This window comes from Borostomias antarcticus, assembly GCF_949987555.1.
Source record: "Borostomias antarcticus genome assembly, chromosome: 2".
Classification (NCBI taxonomy): Eukaryota; Metazoa; Chordata; class Actinopteri; order Stomiiformes; family Stomiidae; genus Borostomias; species Borostomias antarcticus.
The window spans coordinates 10,646,828-10,664,752 of record NC_140235.1 but is presented as its reverse complement, the minus strand read 5'-3'; the positions used below and the strand labels follow the sequence as shown (position 1 = coordinate 10,664,752).

The following is a 17,925-nucleotide window of genomic DNA, read 5'->3' as shown; positions in this document are numbered from 1 at the left end:
ACTGCAAGACATCCTCACTTCCCCGTCACCCTGATACCACCCAACACCCAAAGCTGTGAGCCACCTGTCCCTGACCCTGACCCCCCCCCACGTCTGGCAGACAGCCTGGAATGTGAGGTGACTCCCGGGTCGACCCGGGGACAGAGCACTCACCCTGGACAGCTTGTTGGGCGAGTCCTTGCCCGCCTCTCGGTGCTTCAGTGAGTTGAGGATCTTGGTGGAGGGGATGTGCCACTTGGCCTCTGTGGAGGCAGAGGAGGGGTGGGGAGTGGAGGAGGAGAGAGACGGGGGAGGGCAGAGGGGAGGGCGCAGAGTCAGCCCAGCGAAGTCCGTACGTTACCCATAATTCACAGCCGCCATGAAGGCTGTAGCCCTTGTCTATCGCCGTCATATTTCTGGTTAGTGAAAGCAGGCAGGCGGACTCACCCGCAGACCTGGTCCTCTCCAGAGTGGGCTCTCGCTCCCTGTGGCAGTCCACGTCGCCCCCCTGGGTGTCGCCCCCCGACCGCTCCTGGAACACCGGGGACGGGCACCTGCGGGGGGGGACAGACGGGCGTTAACACGGGCGCAGGTCAAGGTGGGGCTGCACCTGCTCCCAGGGCCGGACTGGGGAAATAATGGAGTCTGGGAAATGTAGTCCCAGTCAGGCCTCTTCTCAGGCCGGATCAGACCAGTGACCTTGCGATGCGCCGACGCGGTGAGATTTGTAAACGTGAAATGAGCGGGCTTTCCGATTGAATAATAAATTATCGGCAAGTTGTTGAGCTGGGGGGGGGGGGGGGGGGGGATGTGACAGGCAATTCTGATGTCGGGCGATTTGTTGATGGGGGGGGGGGGGGGGGGGGGTGCTAGCTTAATTTTACCGGGGGATACTTCTGCGCGCCAGGCCACCGGGAAAACTCTTGCTCCTGTGGCTCAGGAAGTAGAGCGGGTCGTCCGATGACCGCATGGTCGAAGTGTCCTTGGGCAAGAGACTGCGCCTGCACTGTTCTCCCAATGAGCAGGCTGGCACCTTGCGTGGGTGAATGTGTGTGTGTGAATGAGAGGCCGTCGTAAAGCGCTTTGGATAAAAGTAAATTTATCATCGCAGTTCACGACAGGACGTACTGGTGGCGGCGGCGCGTGGGAAGATCCCCCATCGACGTACGGTGCTGAGTAGATTATGACTACGTAAGGTCAAACGCTTGAGCTCGTTACAGTAGATTGGGAAGACAGCGGTGCCTGCGCTGACAGGAGACGTGGTGGGAGACGGAGGGGGGGGGGGCACATTTCAATAAGACTCTAAAACGTAAAAAAGAAAAACCTTAAGAGCTAGTATGAGTGTCTACGGACGTCCCATCGAAAAACCCACGACGACAGGCCTCTCCCGCTAACAGCTCCTCGTCAGTCCGGACTGATCGTTGGGCTTAATAAACATGTCGGCCGTTCTGGGGTGTGACAGCTTGACAGGCCTGCGTGATCTTTAAGAGCTCTGAGCCCCTCCCAGGGCCTCTGAGGGGGGGGGGGGGGGGGGTCTGTAGGCAGCAGTCTGGAGCTAAGCCCCTTGCCATGGTCTGTAAGCACTTACAGACACACACACACACACACACACACACACACACACACACACACACACACACACACACACACGTCTCTGTTGGGTTCTACTGCAGTAAGCAGACTCAGCCTGACTAAGCCTGTACGCATACAGAGGCCCCACTGCACTGGGAGGCAAGGTAAGGCAATGTGCTATACTGTAAGTACAAAAAAAAAAAGTATTTAAAGAGATACTACTAACACAAAAAAATAAAGTATTTAAAGAGATACTACTAACACAAAAAAATAAAGTATTTAAAGAGATACTACTAACACAAAAAAATAAGTATTTAAAGAGATACTACTAACACAAAAAATAAAGTATTTAAAGAGATACTACTAACACAAAAAAATAAAGTATTTAAAGAGATACTACTAACACAAAAATTAAGTATTTAAAGAGATACTACTAACACAAAAAATAAAGTATTTAAAGAGATACTACTAACACAAAAAAATAAAGTATTTAAAGAGATACTACTAACACAAAAAAATAAAGTATTTAAAGAGATACTACTAACACCAAAAAATAAAGTATTTAAAGAGATACTACAGTACTAACACATTACCTCCAGGACTATATGTGTCTCTATTGCTGTCTGCACGGTTCTAACTATGGGAGCAGCATTATGGAGATGATGTCCCATGCAGTTTACAGGAGTCCAGTAATGCAAACCTGACTGCTGACCGGATTATAACCTTGGCCAGTCCACACAGTGTGTGCCGCTGTGCGTCCTCATTTTACGTTGGAGGTAACTAAGCTGCAGCTCATTGCGCAATGAGCGCACGTCACCACCCTCGAACCGTAACGTGCGCGGGGGAAATATAGCGACTTGCAGCGCACAGTCTTGCTTCGTCCATAATCAGGCTACTCTGTGTGATTGACTGCTTTAAATTACAAGGACTGATGTGGTCGGCCATCTTTAGGCTGGTCATATTTTCTGTTGATGGTTTAACGTGTTGATCGCATCGGTCATACATTATCTTTATTTGGAAGTGTAGACTGATTGTCGTTGTATTCATTTACTAAAGCCAATTGTTTACAAAGCCTTGTACCCTAAATACGCCTGAATGGTGCCAATTGTAATCAGTAAATGTTTGCATTGTGAATGCTCCAGTTTTAATCCACCTCTTAATCGTAATTATCGTACTGCATTTGAATAAATTCAGGCCTAATACATTAGGACATATTAAATCTATCTGAGACCAATTTGGTTAGTACATTATGCAAACCAAATTAACAAGGGCTATGGTTAAGTGTGGGCTGATGGGTTAGGCGCTATCTGGATTACACCTCATTTTCAAAGGCAGGAAATTTCACCACAAAACAGAGGCGTACTTGAGCCCGCAGTTTTCGTACGTACATCGGATTACTAATACAAACAAACAAATCAGTCGCGCACGTAATCAGTCTCTCCTTGCGCATATATACTGCAGGTTTTGTGTGCGTTACACCCACCTTTCCCTCAACGCTCCCGAGAATGCGGTCTGGGCCGTGTGCGGTCTGTCTGTGCGGTCTGAGCCCTGTGCGGTCTGGGCCGTGTGCGGTCTGTCGGTCTGTCTGTGCAGTCTGGGCCGTGTGCGATCGGTCTGTCTGTGCAGTCTGGGCCGTGTGCGGTCTGAGCCGTGTGCGGTCTGAGCCCTGTGCGGTCTGGGCCGTGTGCGGTCTGTCGGTCTGTCTGTGCAGTCTGGGCCGTGTGCGGTATGTCTGTGCGGTCTGAGCCGTGTGCGATCGGTCTGTCTGTGCAGTCTGGGCCGTGTGCGGTCTGAGCCGTGTGCGGTCTGAGCCGTGTGCGGTCTGAGCCGTGTGCGGTCGGTCTGTCTGTGCATACTGTACCGTGTTGCTATATGTTGTCATGCGTGTGCGTTGTGACGAAATAACACCAAAAAACGAGCCCTAACATGTTACTGCCCCTTAGTCTCTCAGTCAGTCTGCTGGTCTGTCTGACTCTGTTAGTCTGTCTGTCCGTTTGTTTGTCTCTCTGTGAGTGCCTCTTGTCTGTCCGTCTGTCTTTCTGTCAGTGTCTCTTGCCGTCTGTCTCTCTGTCAGTGTTTCTTGTCTGTCTGTCTGTCTGTCTGTCTGTCTGTCTGTGTTTCTTGTCTGTCTGTCTGTCTCTCTCTCTGTCAGTGTCTCTTGTCAGTCAGTCAGTCAGTGTGTCTGTGGGTGTGTCGGGTCCATACCCGTCGTAGGGGGGCTGTTGGGACCAGGTTCCGGTGGCGCTGGGTCCGGGGTCGCTGGAGGACGACTGGTTGCTGGGGGAGCTGCGGTAGTGCTGGTCTCCCTTGTTACACGAGGTGACCTGGGGATTCTCCAGATCCTGCACGGCCCTGCGCACGGACAGAGAGACCGAGAGACCACACACCGTCACACATGGTCACACACACACGCTCTGGACAGTCACACACACACACACGCATGCACACACAAGTTACAATCACAGGCACACGCTATAGAAGTCACACACAGTCACACACAATCACACACAGTCACACAGTCACACACAATCACACACAATCACACACAGTCACACAGTCACACACAATCACACACAATCACACAATCACACAGTCAAACAGTCACACACAGTCACACACAATCACACAGTCACACGCAATCACACACAGTCACACACAATCACACACAGTCACACAGTCACACACAATCACACACAGTCACACACAAACACACACAGTCACACACAATCACACACAGTCACACACACTCACACAATCACACAGTCACACACAGTCACACACACTCACACAATCACACAGTCACACAGTCACACACAATCACACACAGTCACACACAATCACACACAGTCACACACAATCACACACAATCCCAGTCACACAGGGTCAGGAGCAGGACGCAGATGGAGCCAGCCGACATCCCTGTCCTCACGCTGGGCTCAGGCGGAGCGCACGTCTTGAGCGATTACGCGGAGAGAAAAGTGACATGCTTTCACTCTGTCTGCGATAGTAATTACATAACAGGCAGAAGCAAAAGGCAGTTTTCTATTACTGTCACTCTATCTATCATTTGAAACGTCTGCTGGCTGCCGGTATGGCGTCCTGCTAGTGAGAGACCTTGACAGTGAGGGGGAACGGTAGCTCTGCGTTAGTAAACGTTAAACTGCGCGGCAGATGGGTTCGCAATTGGGAATAAGGAGCGACACGAGAGGTGAGAATACAACAACAGGCTTTTCTCTTTTATCTGTCAAATGGATAATGTGTTTTCTTGGTGTCGACAGATGGCAAAGACTGGCGTGTAGGAACGAAGCGGAGGCCGATCCAAGTGTTTTTGTTCTGTGGGAGCATCATGCCTGCGATGAGCGTGATTAGATGTCTTTATTGTCCACAAGGGAAATTAATTTCGCTTCAGGCAGATCACACCGGACAAATAAATCTATGTCATGGGCAGGGACCCGACCCTAGCGTGTGCCCTGTGAGCACTCTGGTACCGTCACCACTCTCTCAGGCAGAGGAAGACACAGCCAACGTCAGTTTACCTTTCACTCTAGTCTAGACTACAAGCGTTCTTGTTCTGTTACGGTATCCTGTCTGGGTCAGGGGGCCAATCCAGCGCCGCCTGACCGGGGTTATAGCTTGGATACGGACCACAAAAACAAACGGGAGCCTCGGGTTCCCACTGCGGTGGCCTTCCTGCCGGTTAACACACTTCACCAGGCCGGGAGAGGAAATAAGCCGGTAATTGCAGCGCCGCGCCGGCTCTTCAGACGAGGCCAAAAACCCCCGGAGCTGGGCCGCATCCCGTCCCGTTCTGAGACCAGGCCGAGCGCGCCCGTCCGTTCGGTCGGCGGCGGCGGGTTTCAGCGGGCCCGGACCTCCTCTCTGGGAAACGCACCAGGAAGAGTCAGTAACCTGATCACACAACGCTCTGGCCCGCTCTCCACATTTCCGGCCGAGGCGTTAGTTTTACCCAGCAGGCCCAGGTCCTTTAATGGGAAAAAGAGGCAGCCCCCCCCCCCCCCGTCCCCCCACCCCCGCCCCCTGGGCACAGCCGAACGAAGGGCCTGGAGGGGGGGGGGGAGGATATTGAACATCATTTTTCTCTCTGCTCTGGAATAACACTGGTGCTCAGACAGCGCCAGGCTTGACTCTGTCCCATATTAGGTGTAGTGTTTAACTGCTGTATGGAAACTCACAAGTCATCTGCGTACGCGGATGCCCAGTTTTATCCCACGCGAAATGACAACAGCGTTGCCGTACCGTGGGTAGCTGCAGCAGGCCTCGACGCACACATAATCACTCTCAACACATACAACAGGTCCCAGGGGAAGCTGCATGTAAATTCATTTGCCGGAGTATGAGACCATGGGACCTCTAGTCTTGCCTACTGTATATCCCCTTCTACAACACAACCTCTCTCTCTCCTCCCTCTCTCTCCTCCATCTCTCTCTCCCTCTCTCTCCCTCTCTCTCCTCCATCTCTCCTCCCTCTCTCTCCCCCTCTCTCTCATCCCTCTCTCCTCCATCTCTTTCTCCCTCTCCCCTCCCTCTCTCTCTCCCTCTCTCACCTCCCTCTCTCCTCCTCCCTCTCTCTCCTCCATCTCTCTCTCCCTCTCTCTCCTCCATCTCTCTCTCCCTCTCTCTCCTCCCTCTCTCCCCTCCCTCTCTCCTCCTCTCTCTCTCTCCTCCCTCTCTCTCTCCCTCTCTCTCCTCCCTCTCTCTCCTCCATCTCTTTCTCCCTCTCTCCCCTCCCTCTCTCTCTCCCTCTCGCCTCCCTCTCTCCTCCTCCCTCTCTCTCCTCCATCTCTCTCTCCCTCCCTCTCTCTCCTCCCTCTCTCTCTCCCTCTCTCTCCTCCCTCTCTCCTCCTCCCTCTCTCTCCTCCATCTCTTTCTCCTTCTCTCCTCCTCCCTCTCTCTCCTCCATCTCTTTCTCCCTCTCTCCCCTCCCTCTCTCTCTCCCTCTCTCGCCTCCCTCTCTCCTTTTCCCTCTCTCTCCTCCATATCTCTCTCCCTCTCTCCTCCTCCCTCTCTCCTCCTCCCTCTCTCTCCTCCCTCTCTCACCTCCCTCTCTCCTCCTCCCACTCTCTCCTCCATCTCTCTCTCCCACTCTCTCCTCCATCTCTCTCCCCCTCCCGCTCCTCTCTCCCCCTCTCTCTCTCTCTTCATCTCCCTCTCTCTCTCTCTCTTCCTCTCTCTCTCTCTCTCCCTCTCCCTCCTCCCTCTCCCTCCTCTCTCTCCCTCTCTCTCCTCCCTCTCTCCTCCATCTTTCTCTCCCTTTCCCTCCTCTCTCTCCCTCTCTCCCCCCTCTCTCTCTAGTGGTTCATATGAGGGGCTGTGGGAGGTGATCTCTCTTTGTTTCAGGAGTAATTGGCTGAGATGAGCTCCTGGGTGTCGGAGCCTGTCAGGTGGGGCGGGGGAGAGGGGGGCTGGAGGAGAGGGGGGCAGATAGAGAGGGGAAAAGGAGGGAGGGAGGGAGGGATGAAAACTGTCTCCCTCCACTGTTGCTGGCTCTGATTAGGGAAGAAGAACCAGGCATTATTCTGGGGGGGGTCAAAGCACGCTTCACGGGGAGGGGGGGGGGGATAGCCATCGACATCGCACACAGAAAGGTTACAACCACCACAGGGGTTCCATAAGGGGAAACAAATCAGTGATTTATACATATATAGACCGACATGACAGACGAAGACGCAGGTTAGAATAGAGCCTCTCCGCCTGCAGGTGTGGACAGAGTGTCGGGTTTGAGCTCATAATGACCCAGAATGCACCAGGATAACTGCATATACATCTGAATTGAAAAAAACACATCTCTGAATTCCTAACAGGATGTGTTTTATGGAAATCAGCAAAGGCTAGAAATGGAAGAGAGATTTTGGTTCTTCTCATCTGAGCGTGGCCCTACAGTAGTCTACTGGCTATTCAGAATTTTAGCCTTCATGAAATATCTAAACCCGGTACAGAACTGTAATATCTAAACCCGCTCCATATTTAGCGTTCACGCCTAAGAGAATGAGGCCCACATTGTAGTCACTTCCAAGGCTCAGACAATTAATGAAGAAATGATTAATGAAGAAATACAAACATCTCAAAATACAGGACTGTATTAAAACAGAAAGACAGGATGAAAGAGGGGTGACTGAGGGGGGCAGAGGTGAAAGAGGAGTGGGCTGAGCGGGGCAGAGGTTCAGGACATGTGGCTGTTGTGTGAGGCAAGGTTATTATAGTTAACGAAAACTAACGGAAAAAAACTAAAACTCAGTATGTAAAAACATTTTAGTTGACTGAAATAAAAATAAAAACTAGGCTAAACAAACAAAAAAACGATAACTAACTTAAACTGTATTATGTGTTTACAAAACTAAGTAAAATGAAAAAACGTTTTAGTCTTTTCCATTACATACATAAGCCTAGTATTCTGGGTGGATATGAAATCTATCCTCCATTTTTTTTTTGCTGTGCACCTGTGCAGAACTAACCTGTCGTGCACCAGATGGTTTGTTTCACACAGAGTGAAACAACGTGAGCTCGCAAGATCAAGATGGTCTCACAAGGCTAGCACAGAAGAAAAATAAAATAAAAAACTAAACCCGCTTTAATAAAACAAATTAAAACTAAACTGAAATTAAAAACAAAAAGTTAAAACAATATGAAAATAAAAAACGAAGCACAGCTATGATAACCTTGGTGTGAGGGGGGACAGAGAGACACGTTGCGCCGGCGCAGTACCTGGATCCGTCCGGCAGCTTCCTGTCAAAAGAGGTGCTCCGCGGGATGGCAGCGGCCTGGGCGTGCTGGAGGACCTGCTGGCACTGCGGCCGCTCGGGGCCCTGGGTGGGCGAGCTCCGGGCGTGGGGCGGGCCGGGCGCCGGCACGCGGTGCCAGGTGGTGTTCCTCCGGAAGGGCGTCTTGTACTCGCAGGGCATGCCCTCGCTGTCCACCTTGTACTCCACCATGGGGATGCGGTAGAGCTCCGAGCAGCCCCTGGGGGGGAGAGAGAGAGAGGGGGGGGGGGGAGCCCAGTGGTCAGCGAGGCACGAGGACAAGAAAGCCCGGTTCGCCCCGGTCTGCCGCTAGGCTATGGTTGTGCGCGTTGAGGAGCAGGGTCAGCGATAACACAGAGGAGGAGGAGGAGGGAGCGTTGATGCGTATCTAGGTAATCGTTCCATCAGCAAAATGATCTGCGCACATCATCTGTTTTTTACCTGCCCCCCCCCTCACCCTCCGGGAAACTGCTGACCTTGAAGAGTGTGTGTGTGTGTGTGTGTGTGTGTGGAGGGGGGGGCAGGAGAGGGGCTAGAGAGCGCTCCAAACCAAGAGCTGAACCTCTCACTGTCCGACCAAGATAATGGCGGAGGCACGCGCAAGAGTCGTCAGACATTTTCACGTCCACGCTGCAGACGATGCACACGCACGCACGCGCGCACGCGCGCACGCACGCACGCACGCACGCACACACACACACACTTCCAGCATCAAAACAGTGCCTAAGAGTATATTCTCTACTGCTTTCTGGACAACGAAAACACATTCAACGGAGGAGAGGCCACGCCTCTCTGTTACAGCTATGAGGATCCCTGGGCTGGACAGGGCCTGTGATGAAGATCCCTGGGCTGGACAGGGCCTGTGATGAAGATCCCTGGGCTGGACAGGGCCTGTGATGAAGGTCCCTGGGCTGGACAGGGCCTGTGATGAAGATCCCTGGGCTGGACAGGGCCTGTGATGCCATTTCATGCAACATTAGTCTGCTGGGTTGATGTTGGGGGGGTGGGGGGATGTTTAGGAGAAGAGAGGGGGGGCTGTTAAACAGCCTGGGTGTTCTGCTCACTCTCCAAAACCACCTCAAGCGTAACCCCAATGATTACACTCAACCCCCCCCCCCCCCCCCCCCCCACACACACACACACACCGCCCGCCCCTCTATGTCAATTTCCTAGTATCCGCTGGAGAACGAGGCTTTACAGGGTATACAGGGCTGTGGTGTGTGTGTACAGGGCTGTGGTGTGTGTGTGTGTGTGTGTGTACAGGGCTGTGGTGTGTGTGTACATTAGAGCATGACTGGGGTTGGCCCCCTGATTGCACAGGCTAGGGTGGAGGAGGGGAGATGGGTTGTTGGAGGGGGTAGGAGGGGCATCATAATCCCTCTCAAAAATACTCTTTCATCAAACTGGGCCATGGCTAGCTATGCTGTTTATAGCTGGGGTCCTATGGGGAAGGACAGCGTATGCTAAGCTGTGTATAGCTGGGGTCCTATGGGGAAGGACAGCGTATGCTAAGCTGTGTATAGCTGGGGTCCTATGGGGAAGGGCAGCGTATGCTTTACTCCTCCCCTCTTCCTCCTCTCCTCCTCTTCCTCAAATCTGCTCACTGTCAAAGTCAGGCTTGTATCCGATGGGCGGACAGTCAATGCTACGAGTTCCAAATCTCAGAGGCTGGTGTGCACAAATACTGTATATACTGTAGACATATATATATATATATATATATATACCTATAGACACGCCACAGAGGCAGCTCCTTCCCCACAGCCATCAGTCTCTTTAACAAGGCTTGTGACCCTCTCTGAACCCCCCCCCACACACACACACACTCACTTACACATCACACTCTGCATACTCACTGTACTCTACATACACTGACTACACTTTTTCTATATTGTTCTTTTTCTTAGCTTATCCTTTTTTTTGCACTATCATTTTGTACTCGCTCTTTGCACTGTCCTGTCTCATCCCTGCACCCTGTCCAATGTCGTCTCCATGTTATGCACCACGGCCGAAAGCAAATCCCTACGTTGAGATGTTGAAAAACTGCATGGCAGTAAACATATTCAGATATGAGCATGCGTGTCACTGGTCCGATCTTATGACTATGAGGGTAAATAATACACTAAGAGTGGATCAGCTGCAGAAAAAAGTATTCTAATGGGTCTTTCCAAGTGAGGCGTATCAGATAAAAGGATTGCTAACTGCACTGTTCATAAGAGAAGACCAGATAGAGTTGTACCATAAACTACCATTACCCTTGTAGTTGAGATTTCGAAAAATGAAGTATTTGCCAAAGCCCAGGTTCGCTCAAAAATAGGTTCAGTCAGATTTATTAAGAAAACAATACGATTGCAAACGGACCTCAAGATAAAACACAGAGTGGTTCACCAACAGAAGTAAAATGAGCTCGCCAGATATCCTCCTTATATCTGCTCAAAACAAGGATGTGGTGCAGCCGACATTTGATTGGCTGAGTCGTCTATACGTCATCGTAAGGTGACGGATATCAAACAGTGGTCGAGGGATGAAACGCACTTTGAATATAAACAAAGAAAACAAAAGGTCTGAGCCAGGACGGGAAGGACGAAGGTGTGGCCCTTCTGACTTAAACAAAGAGATGAGGAAGAGCGAGGTAGAGGAGGTGTTTACAATTTCAAAAGAGAGAGAGAAACAAAAGGTTAAGGTGTTTACAATAGCAAAAGGCAGGGGACTGGATGAATAGGTATTGAAAGAAAAGATATGAATCTGAATAGTCTTGAGACTAGGTGTAAAATTCCATGACACCCTCCCTATCTTCTCAATTCATCTAGATATTGTTTAAGCACTTGAGTTAATCAATATCCTCCTTTATCCTTGGCGGTGCTTGCGTTTGCAAGACGTGTCAGAGGATAAAAGGTGTTAACGAGTGTGTTAAACACTGCACTGTTGCTAAATGACCTTTTTAACAGGCCGGCCAGCCCAGTCATTACGTAGATTAAGCGAATGTCCCTCCAGCCATGTTGCCACACACCATTAACCTATGAGGAGGATAAACGGAGCCAGCAGTTTGTCAACAGGAAAGGTCTCAGCTGTTGCATCTCGCTGTGATCTTTCCCTGTTCTTCAGAATACAGGGGCGGTTTGGGTTCTCTTCGAAAAGAACCGTCAACGTGTTGGTCGGCCATAAAATGCAAAATCGTCCCTTGAAATTGACATTACATCACAGTCATTTAGCAGATGCTTTTATCCAAAGCAACGTACAATAATTTAATTTAACGTAGTCATTGTACTACTACTCACCAGAACTCTCATTTCTAAACAAGTGACTAAGAGCATAATCTTGTGCTAAAGCCAAAGTGCAAGAGCAGCAAAATATAAAAACAATAGGTGCTTAAGAGGGGGATCGTGGTAGTGATTCTTGGAGAGGTGAGTCTTGAGCCTGCGGCGAAAGAAGGGCAGCGACTCTGCTGTCCTGACGTCAGTGCGCAGATCAATCCAAATTCAGAAGCTTCGCCTGGTGCAGCGGTCAAACGGGCATGCATTGCATTATGGGAGGCCGGCTGCATTGCTAATGTGTGGTTGGAACACACACTCCCCGCATGAATCACAGACAGACCTGGAAGAAGTGTTATGTTCGGTCAGCAGTTAAACCTGAGCTTGTCTCCGGTCCAGTCAGGGATTAGCTGTAGTCCCAGCAGCCGTCCGACCCTGCTGGCCGGCCAGTAGGCAGCTCAGGGGAGGGATTGAGAGGCTGAGAGCCTGGAGGAGGAGGAGGAGGAGCAGGCCAGGGCCCGCCGAAGATTTACACACTGTCTGTTTCCTGTGCTCTCTGCCAAGAACTACAGCAGCCTCACTCCTACAGATCAACAACGAGGTCTTACATACTGTACTCTACTGTACGACAGCACTCCTATCCTATTACCACCAAATAACATGGCACACTCATTTTGAAGGTATCATGTAGATTGATTTCTGACTGGGGAGAGGCGGCCATTGTGCTGTGTGTGATAATAGTGTGGTGACAAAGAATGGTGACAAAGAATGGTGACAGCAGGACGTAAACCCTGTAGGAGAGCTGACCCTGTGGTGACCGGGTCAGGGGTGGAGGGACCCGTCCGTCCCTTCTACCAGCCAGGGTCACACCGCAGGGTCAGAGGGATCCAAGACCTGGCGAACCCTCAGAACAGCTCGGTAAAGACATACATGTAATAATAAGGTGAGGCGAAAATAGAGTAAACGTTGAAATGGGTTGGAGTTCCCCTCGAGTGTTCTTACTCGGTGACTGATTTAAGGACTGGAACAAACCCTCAAAATGGAATCTGGTGATGAATGGTAACAGTATGTGGGGTAAGGGTTCTCTAACTTTCCTGGCTTACTTCCTCAAGGTGTCGGCATGGGAACTTTCTGCGCAGCTTCATCCTGGATGAAATGGCGGTCTAGATGAAGGAGGTTGACGCTACTTCATAGGAAAGGTCACAACTGCCCGTCCTAATATGTCACCCAGATGTCTGCACACAGACACGTGTGTGTGTGTGTAGAGAGAAACGCTTACACAGCTTTGCACATTACAGAATACACTGAGAGCCTGTGCCTTCCATAGGCGTGATACGGTGCCCTGTACGCCGTACTCAGGCCAACTCAAAACAACCTCTTGTTTTCTTTGTGCTCCCATTAGTTTGATCTATGGCAGCATGTTGAACATATTTAAAGCTTTGCAGAGCGTTGCGGGGAATGGCCCTAGCGGAGGACTACCACCACATCCTGGCTTCACTGTAAACAAATACATTTCTAGGTTAGGGCTAATATTAGAGCCATATTTCATTTGGTTTGAGAGCAAAACCTTAAAAAGGCATTGGACAACCTTTAAGAGCTATATAAATGGGATATACTGTAATAGTTTACACTAATTGAAATGTTGAGGCAGATGCCCCAGTTTCCCTTAAAGCTGGTACTAAGACATGTCAGAGACCCACTTGTAACTGGGAAAATGGAGTTAAACACTCCCCCTCCGGCCCTCGAATCCACTTCTAACGACAACAGTCCTGTGAAGGAGAGGTTAGGGTGGCAGTTAGGAGCCAGGGTCTGTGTTGGGGGGGTGGGAGGGGGGGCGGGGTCATGGAGCTCTTGTTCATTGTTGTTTCTTATGGCCCCTCACCTCTCCATGCCCGTCAGGGGCCACCGGTCCCCCCAACTGAATTCCTTTCCCTTGAGATAACGGCGGAGAAACTGGAGCACTCTTTGTCGACCGCGACACTTCAGCGGCTCAAAAAGAGCCGGGAGCGAAAACGGCCGGAGGGCCCTCGAGATTCCTCGTCTGAACTCTCACCTCGCTAGCCGACGGGAGGACCATGGGAGACAATGGGCCGGGGGGACGGACATGGCAGCTCCGCGGTCGTTAGGAGGAGACGACGGTGGTGGACAGGACGTCTCTCACTCCTACTAGAACTGGCTGCAACCCCGCGAGGCTACTACTACTGTGACCGCTAATCTACCCTGTCAGTCTGTAGCCAAGCGTCATAGATGGGTCACACTTGGGCCATTAACAGCCCCTTATGGGGGGTATAAAATAGCTTAATGTACGCTCTTTACTTTACGCACGGTCCACATCTCTATACGCATCTTTAAATGGCCGCTGAAACCGCTTAGCCTATTTTCAGCGTCGTCAGGCAGACAGGCACAGCTGCTCCACACTAGGAGACACGTCAAAAGACTTCTGTTGGCGAATCCCGAATTTGCGGTTATTCACAGACCTTAACGTTTGTCATCACCAGTTATGAATTTTTGGAAGTTGTCTGTTTTATCCGTATGCTCTATTCGTCTGTGAACTGGGGATTATGGTCGTGTGTCATCACAGATTGCCTCAGGAGGATCACGCCAGGGTTTCTGGCAGAGAGGGCGGCCATGTTGGAATCACAGGGGCTAGGTGTGTTGTCTCGCCATCTGCAGACACCACAACGACTTACACTGCCAGACCACAATGCAACTGCGAAACACAGACCTGTGGACTTGATCCCTTACAGTGCTGACTCCAAAGCAATAGACCGATCTCGTAGCCTCCTCGTTCACAATCCCAACTCCCGTACATTCAATCTAGCTGCACGTGAATATTTATTTATATGACTAATGTTCCATCTGTGAGCAGTAGACAAGACGTGCAGATGAACAGACAATCCAGTGTGTGTGTGTGTGTGTGTGTGTGTGTGTGTGTGTGTGTGTGTGTGTGTGTGAGTGTGTGTGTGAGTATGTGTGTGTGAGTGTGTGTGTGTGTGTGTGTGTCTGTGTGTGTGTATGTGTGTGTGTGGTGGGGGGCGGGGGTAGTCACTGTACTAATTGGTCTACACAAATCTGTCAGACAGAAGCAGCGGCAAAACAAATATCACAGAACCTCGGAGCGTGAAAGAACCATGGAAACGCTTTCCCGGGATGGTCTGGCGCTCGCAGGCGAGCAGATGTGCTTCGGAGGCGCGAGCTGCACGCCGTCTCCTGTCTCTCCTCGTCAGGGATCCATTTGAAATATGCGTTCCCTCTGCCCATTACGCGGGGGATATTGTCTCGGCGGTGTGGAGCCCAGAACGCAGCGCCCCGAGAAAGCCGGACGCCCCCGTCCTGATCGCTGGAATGAGACTGGGAGCGGGACTAAGACAAAGCGAGTGTGCCGGCGTAAGCTGGTCAGGTGGAGGCGGCGGCGGCTCGGCCATTAATCAAAAATCTCCCCTCATTATCATTAGTGAGGAACGCTGACTATCCGCCTCTGACAGAGACCCGCTGGAGCGCACGCTCACTGTCTGCTTCTGTCTTTATCCCCGTCTGTCTCTCTCTCTCCGTCTCTCTCTCTCTCTCTCCGTCTCTCTCTCTCTCCGTCTCTCTCTCTCTCCCTCTCCGTCTCTCTCTCTCTCCGTCTCTCTCTCTCTCTCCCCGTCTCTCTCTCTCTCTCTCTCCGTCTCTCTCTCTCTCCGTCTCTCTCTCTCTCTCCGTCTCTCTCTCTCTCTCCGTCTCTCTCTCTCCGTCTCTCTCTCTCTCTGTCTCTCTCTCTCTCTCTCTCCGTCTCTCTCTCTCTCCGTCTCTCTCTTTTTCTCTCTCTGTCTCTCTCTCTCTCTGTCTCTCTCTCTTTTTCTCTCTCCGTCTCTCTCTCCCTCTCTCTTTCTCTCTCTCTTTCCATCTTTCTTTCTCCATCTCTCTCTCTCTCTCTCTCTCTCTCTCTCTCTCCGTCTATCTCTCTCCCTCCCTTTCCTGTCACTGTGTTAGAAAACAGAGACATTAGTGCATTGTGCCTCTCCTCCCCAGAGAATCACCGTGGTCTCTGCCGCTTCCAAGCTACATTAGCTTCGCTAAAACTAACATCTCGGCAATTTCTTATGCAAATCGCTTGCAATAAGAGTGGGTGTGCAGCACATTTTGGAAGCGTTCCATGAGTGACTATAGCACAAAGAGAGAGAGCTCCATGAGTTATTAGCACAAAGAGAGCTCCCTCCTGGTTTTTTACTTCCGTAAAGGCTTGGCGGAGTTCTCTCTCCTTTGTGACGTTACCTCAGGAAGCTGTGCAGCAGGAAATACCTCACGTTCTTCAGACAACGGCTGACCATTGATCAAGGGATCATTAAACTTGCATGATTTAGTGATGCAGGTAAATGTCAAGCCAGAATCTCGGATGGAACCATACAGGGTGTGACCTCATTGGGCGCATGATTACTCAACCACGTAATATCGCGTTCACCCCTGTGACATGGTGATGAGAGATTAGGTCGTCATGCCAGTCAGGGAAAGAGGTGTGTGTGTGTGTTTGTGTGTGCCTGCCTGGTCGGTCACCTGCGGGGGGCGCCGTCCTGGTGGGGCTGGATGATGACGACCTTGACGCTGACGGAGGTCCTCAGCAGGTCGATCATCTGCTCGTGGGTGAGCGTCGCCACGGCGACCTTGCAGATCTCGACCAGCCGGCTGCCCTGGCGAAGCCCCGCCTTCCAGGCGAAGCCGAAGGGCTCGACGTCGGCCACGACGCCCTCGAAGTTGACGTGGAAACCCAGCTGTCCCAGGCCGTTCCTGCGCAGGGTCATCTCAGACGTCTCGCAGCCCCTGGTCACGATCTGGGGGGAGACGGGGGTCACAGTGTGAGGGGACAGCATATTAAAGAGACCTCTGGAGGGACAGAGAGAGGGCGTGTTGACGGACAGACAGAGTCAGATGGACAGAGCGTACGGTCATTTCTGTCTGTGAACTGAAAGGTTTGTAAATAAGGACTACTGTAGCTAGCGCAAGTTTATTTGCTGCTCTAGGCACAGCGATGTGCACACAATTACTACTGATGTACAGTGGACACAAACAAACACACACACTCGCACACCAAACCCAGGCACAGGGACACTCTCACTGCCAGCCATGGAGAACTCTGCCAAAAGCAAAATGAGCCTAATAGCTTGAAAAGTGGTTTTAATTGGTGGACTGGCACCTGTCCAGACTAAAGAGCTGTTGAACTATCCTCTGTTATGTTCCTCATCACTGTGAGCACTTAAAGGAGTAGTAAAGGGAAAAATCATGTTTAGCCCTGTTTTAAGGTTACTTATGATCATATACAATGGTTCAGATCAAAACGTTGGTTGGTACTGTACTGTGGCAATCTGCCAGGTTGGTCATTATTACGGTTTATCTTTACAAACCCTTCAGTGAAACAGTCTGAGCTCCTCCCAGGAGATCAATTTAGCAATCTCTGAACAACACCTCACAACCGACAATCTCAACAACACTACCCCACAACCGACAATCTCAGCAACACTACCTCACAACCAACAATCTCAACAACACTACCCCACAACCGACAATCTCAGCAACACTACCTCACAACCGACAATCTCAACAACACTACCTCACAACTGACAATCTCAACAACACTACCTCACAACTGACAATCTCAACAACACTACCTCACAACTGACAATCTCAACAACACTACCTCATAACCAACAAGCTCAACAACACTACCTCATAACCAACAAGCTTAACAACACTACCTCACAACCAACTATCTCAACAACACTCCCTCACAACCGACAAACTCTGAACAACTCTAACTCACAACCTGTTAGGCCTCTCATTGCGGACGACTAGACACCTGAAATTGAACTGCATGTTTGCAGACGTAGCCAGACTAAAAGATAGAGGTGTTTTGTTTCGACACCCTGTATTATTCTGGTTAGCGGTGCTTCAGATTGAAGAATCCCTCTGGCCCCAGGAACCAATCTGCTGTGGTGTTTACCAATCTGAAAGAGATAGACTGCAGCACCACTCAGGTGAGAAGACCAAAAACCCACAACAAAAACAATTACTCTGGGTAGATGGCACAGAGGACTGGGTGGAATTGAAATGGCCTTGGAGGTCAGAGGCTGCAGATAACGGGTGTAGGTATTAGAGAAGTGTTCAGTGTGTTTTGGGACCCCATCGATGCATGATAAATTAAACTGACCTTCGAAGGAAACTCATTAAATAATAGCTGTGTGGGCCTAAATGCATTCATTTTGGGCGCTTGATTCTGTTGATCCAGGAGATGAATGCGCTGCCGTTCTCATCAGAGTGGCCTGAATATGTAGCAGCTAAATCTGACAGGACACTCATCACCTCACAGGAAGGACGTGAGGGAGGTAAACACAT

General features: G+C 50.7%; 1 protein-coding gene across 1 annotated transcript in view; it reads right to left on the bottom strand.

Annotated features, from left to right (window-relative positions):
- LOC311327277 (signal-induced proliferation-associated 1-like protein 2) overlaps positions 1-17,925 on the bottom strand; it is a gene marked incomplete at its 5' end in the record, with an annotated part of 60,351 nt that overhangs the window by 21,997 nt on the left and 20,429 nt on the right. The window contains 5 exons of the mRNA XM_084460309.1: positions 154-242; positions 427-533; positions 3,757-3,903; positions 8,274-8,528; positions 16,093-16,367. Coding sequence (XP_084316435.1) covers positions 154-242; positions 427-533; positions 3,757-3,903; positions 8,274-8,528; positions 16,093-16,367 — 873 coding nt within the window. The remainder of the gene's footprint in view (positions 1-153; positions 243-426; positions 534-3,756; positions 3,904-8,273; positions 8,529-16,092; positions 16,368-17,925) is intronic.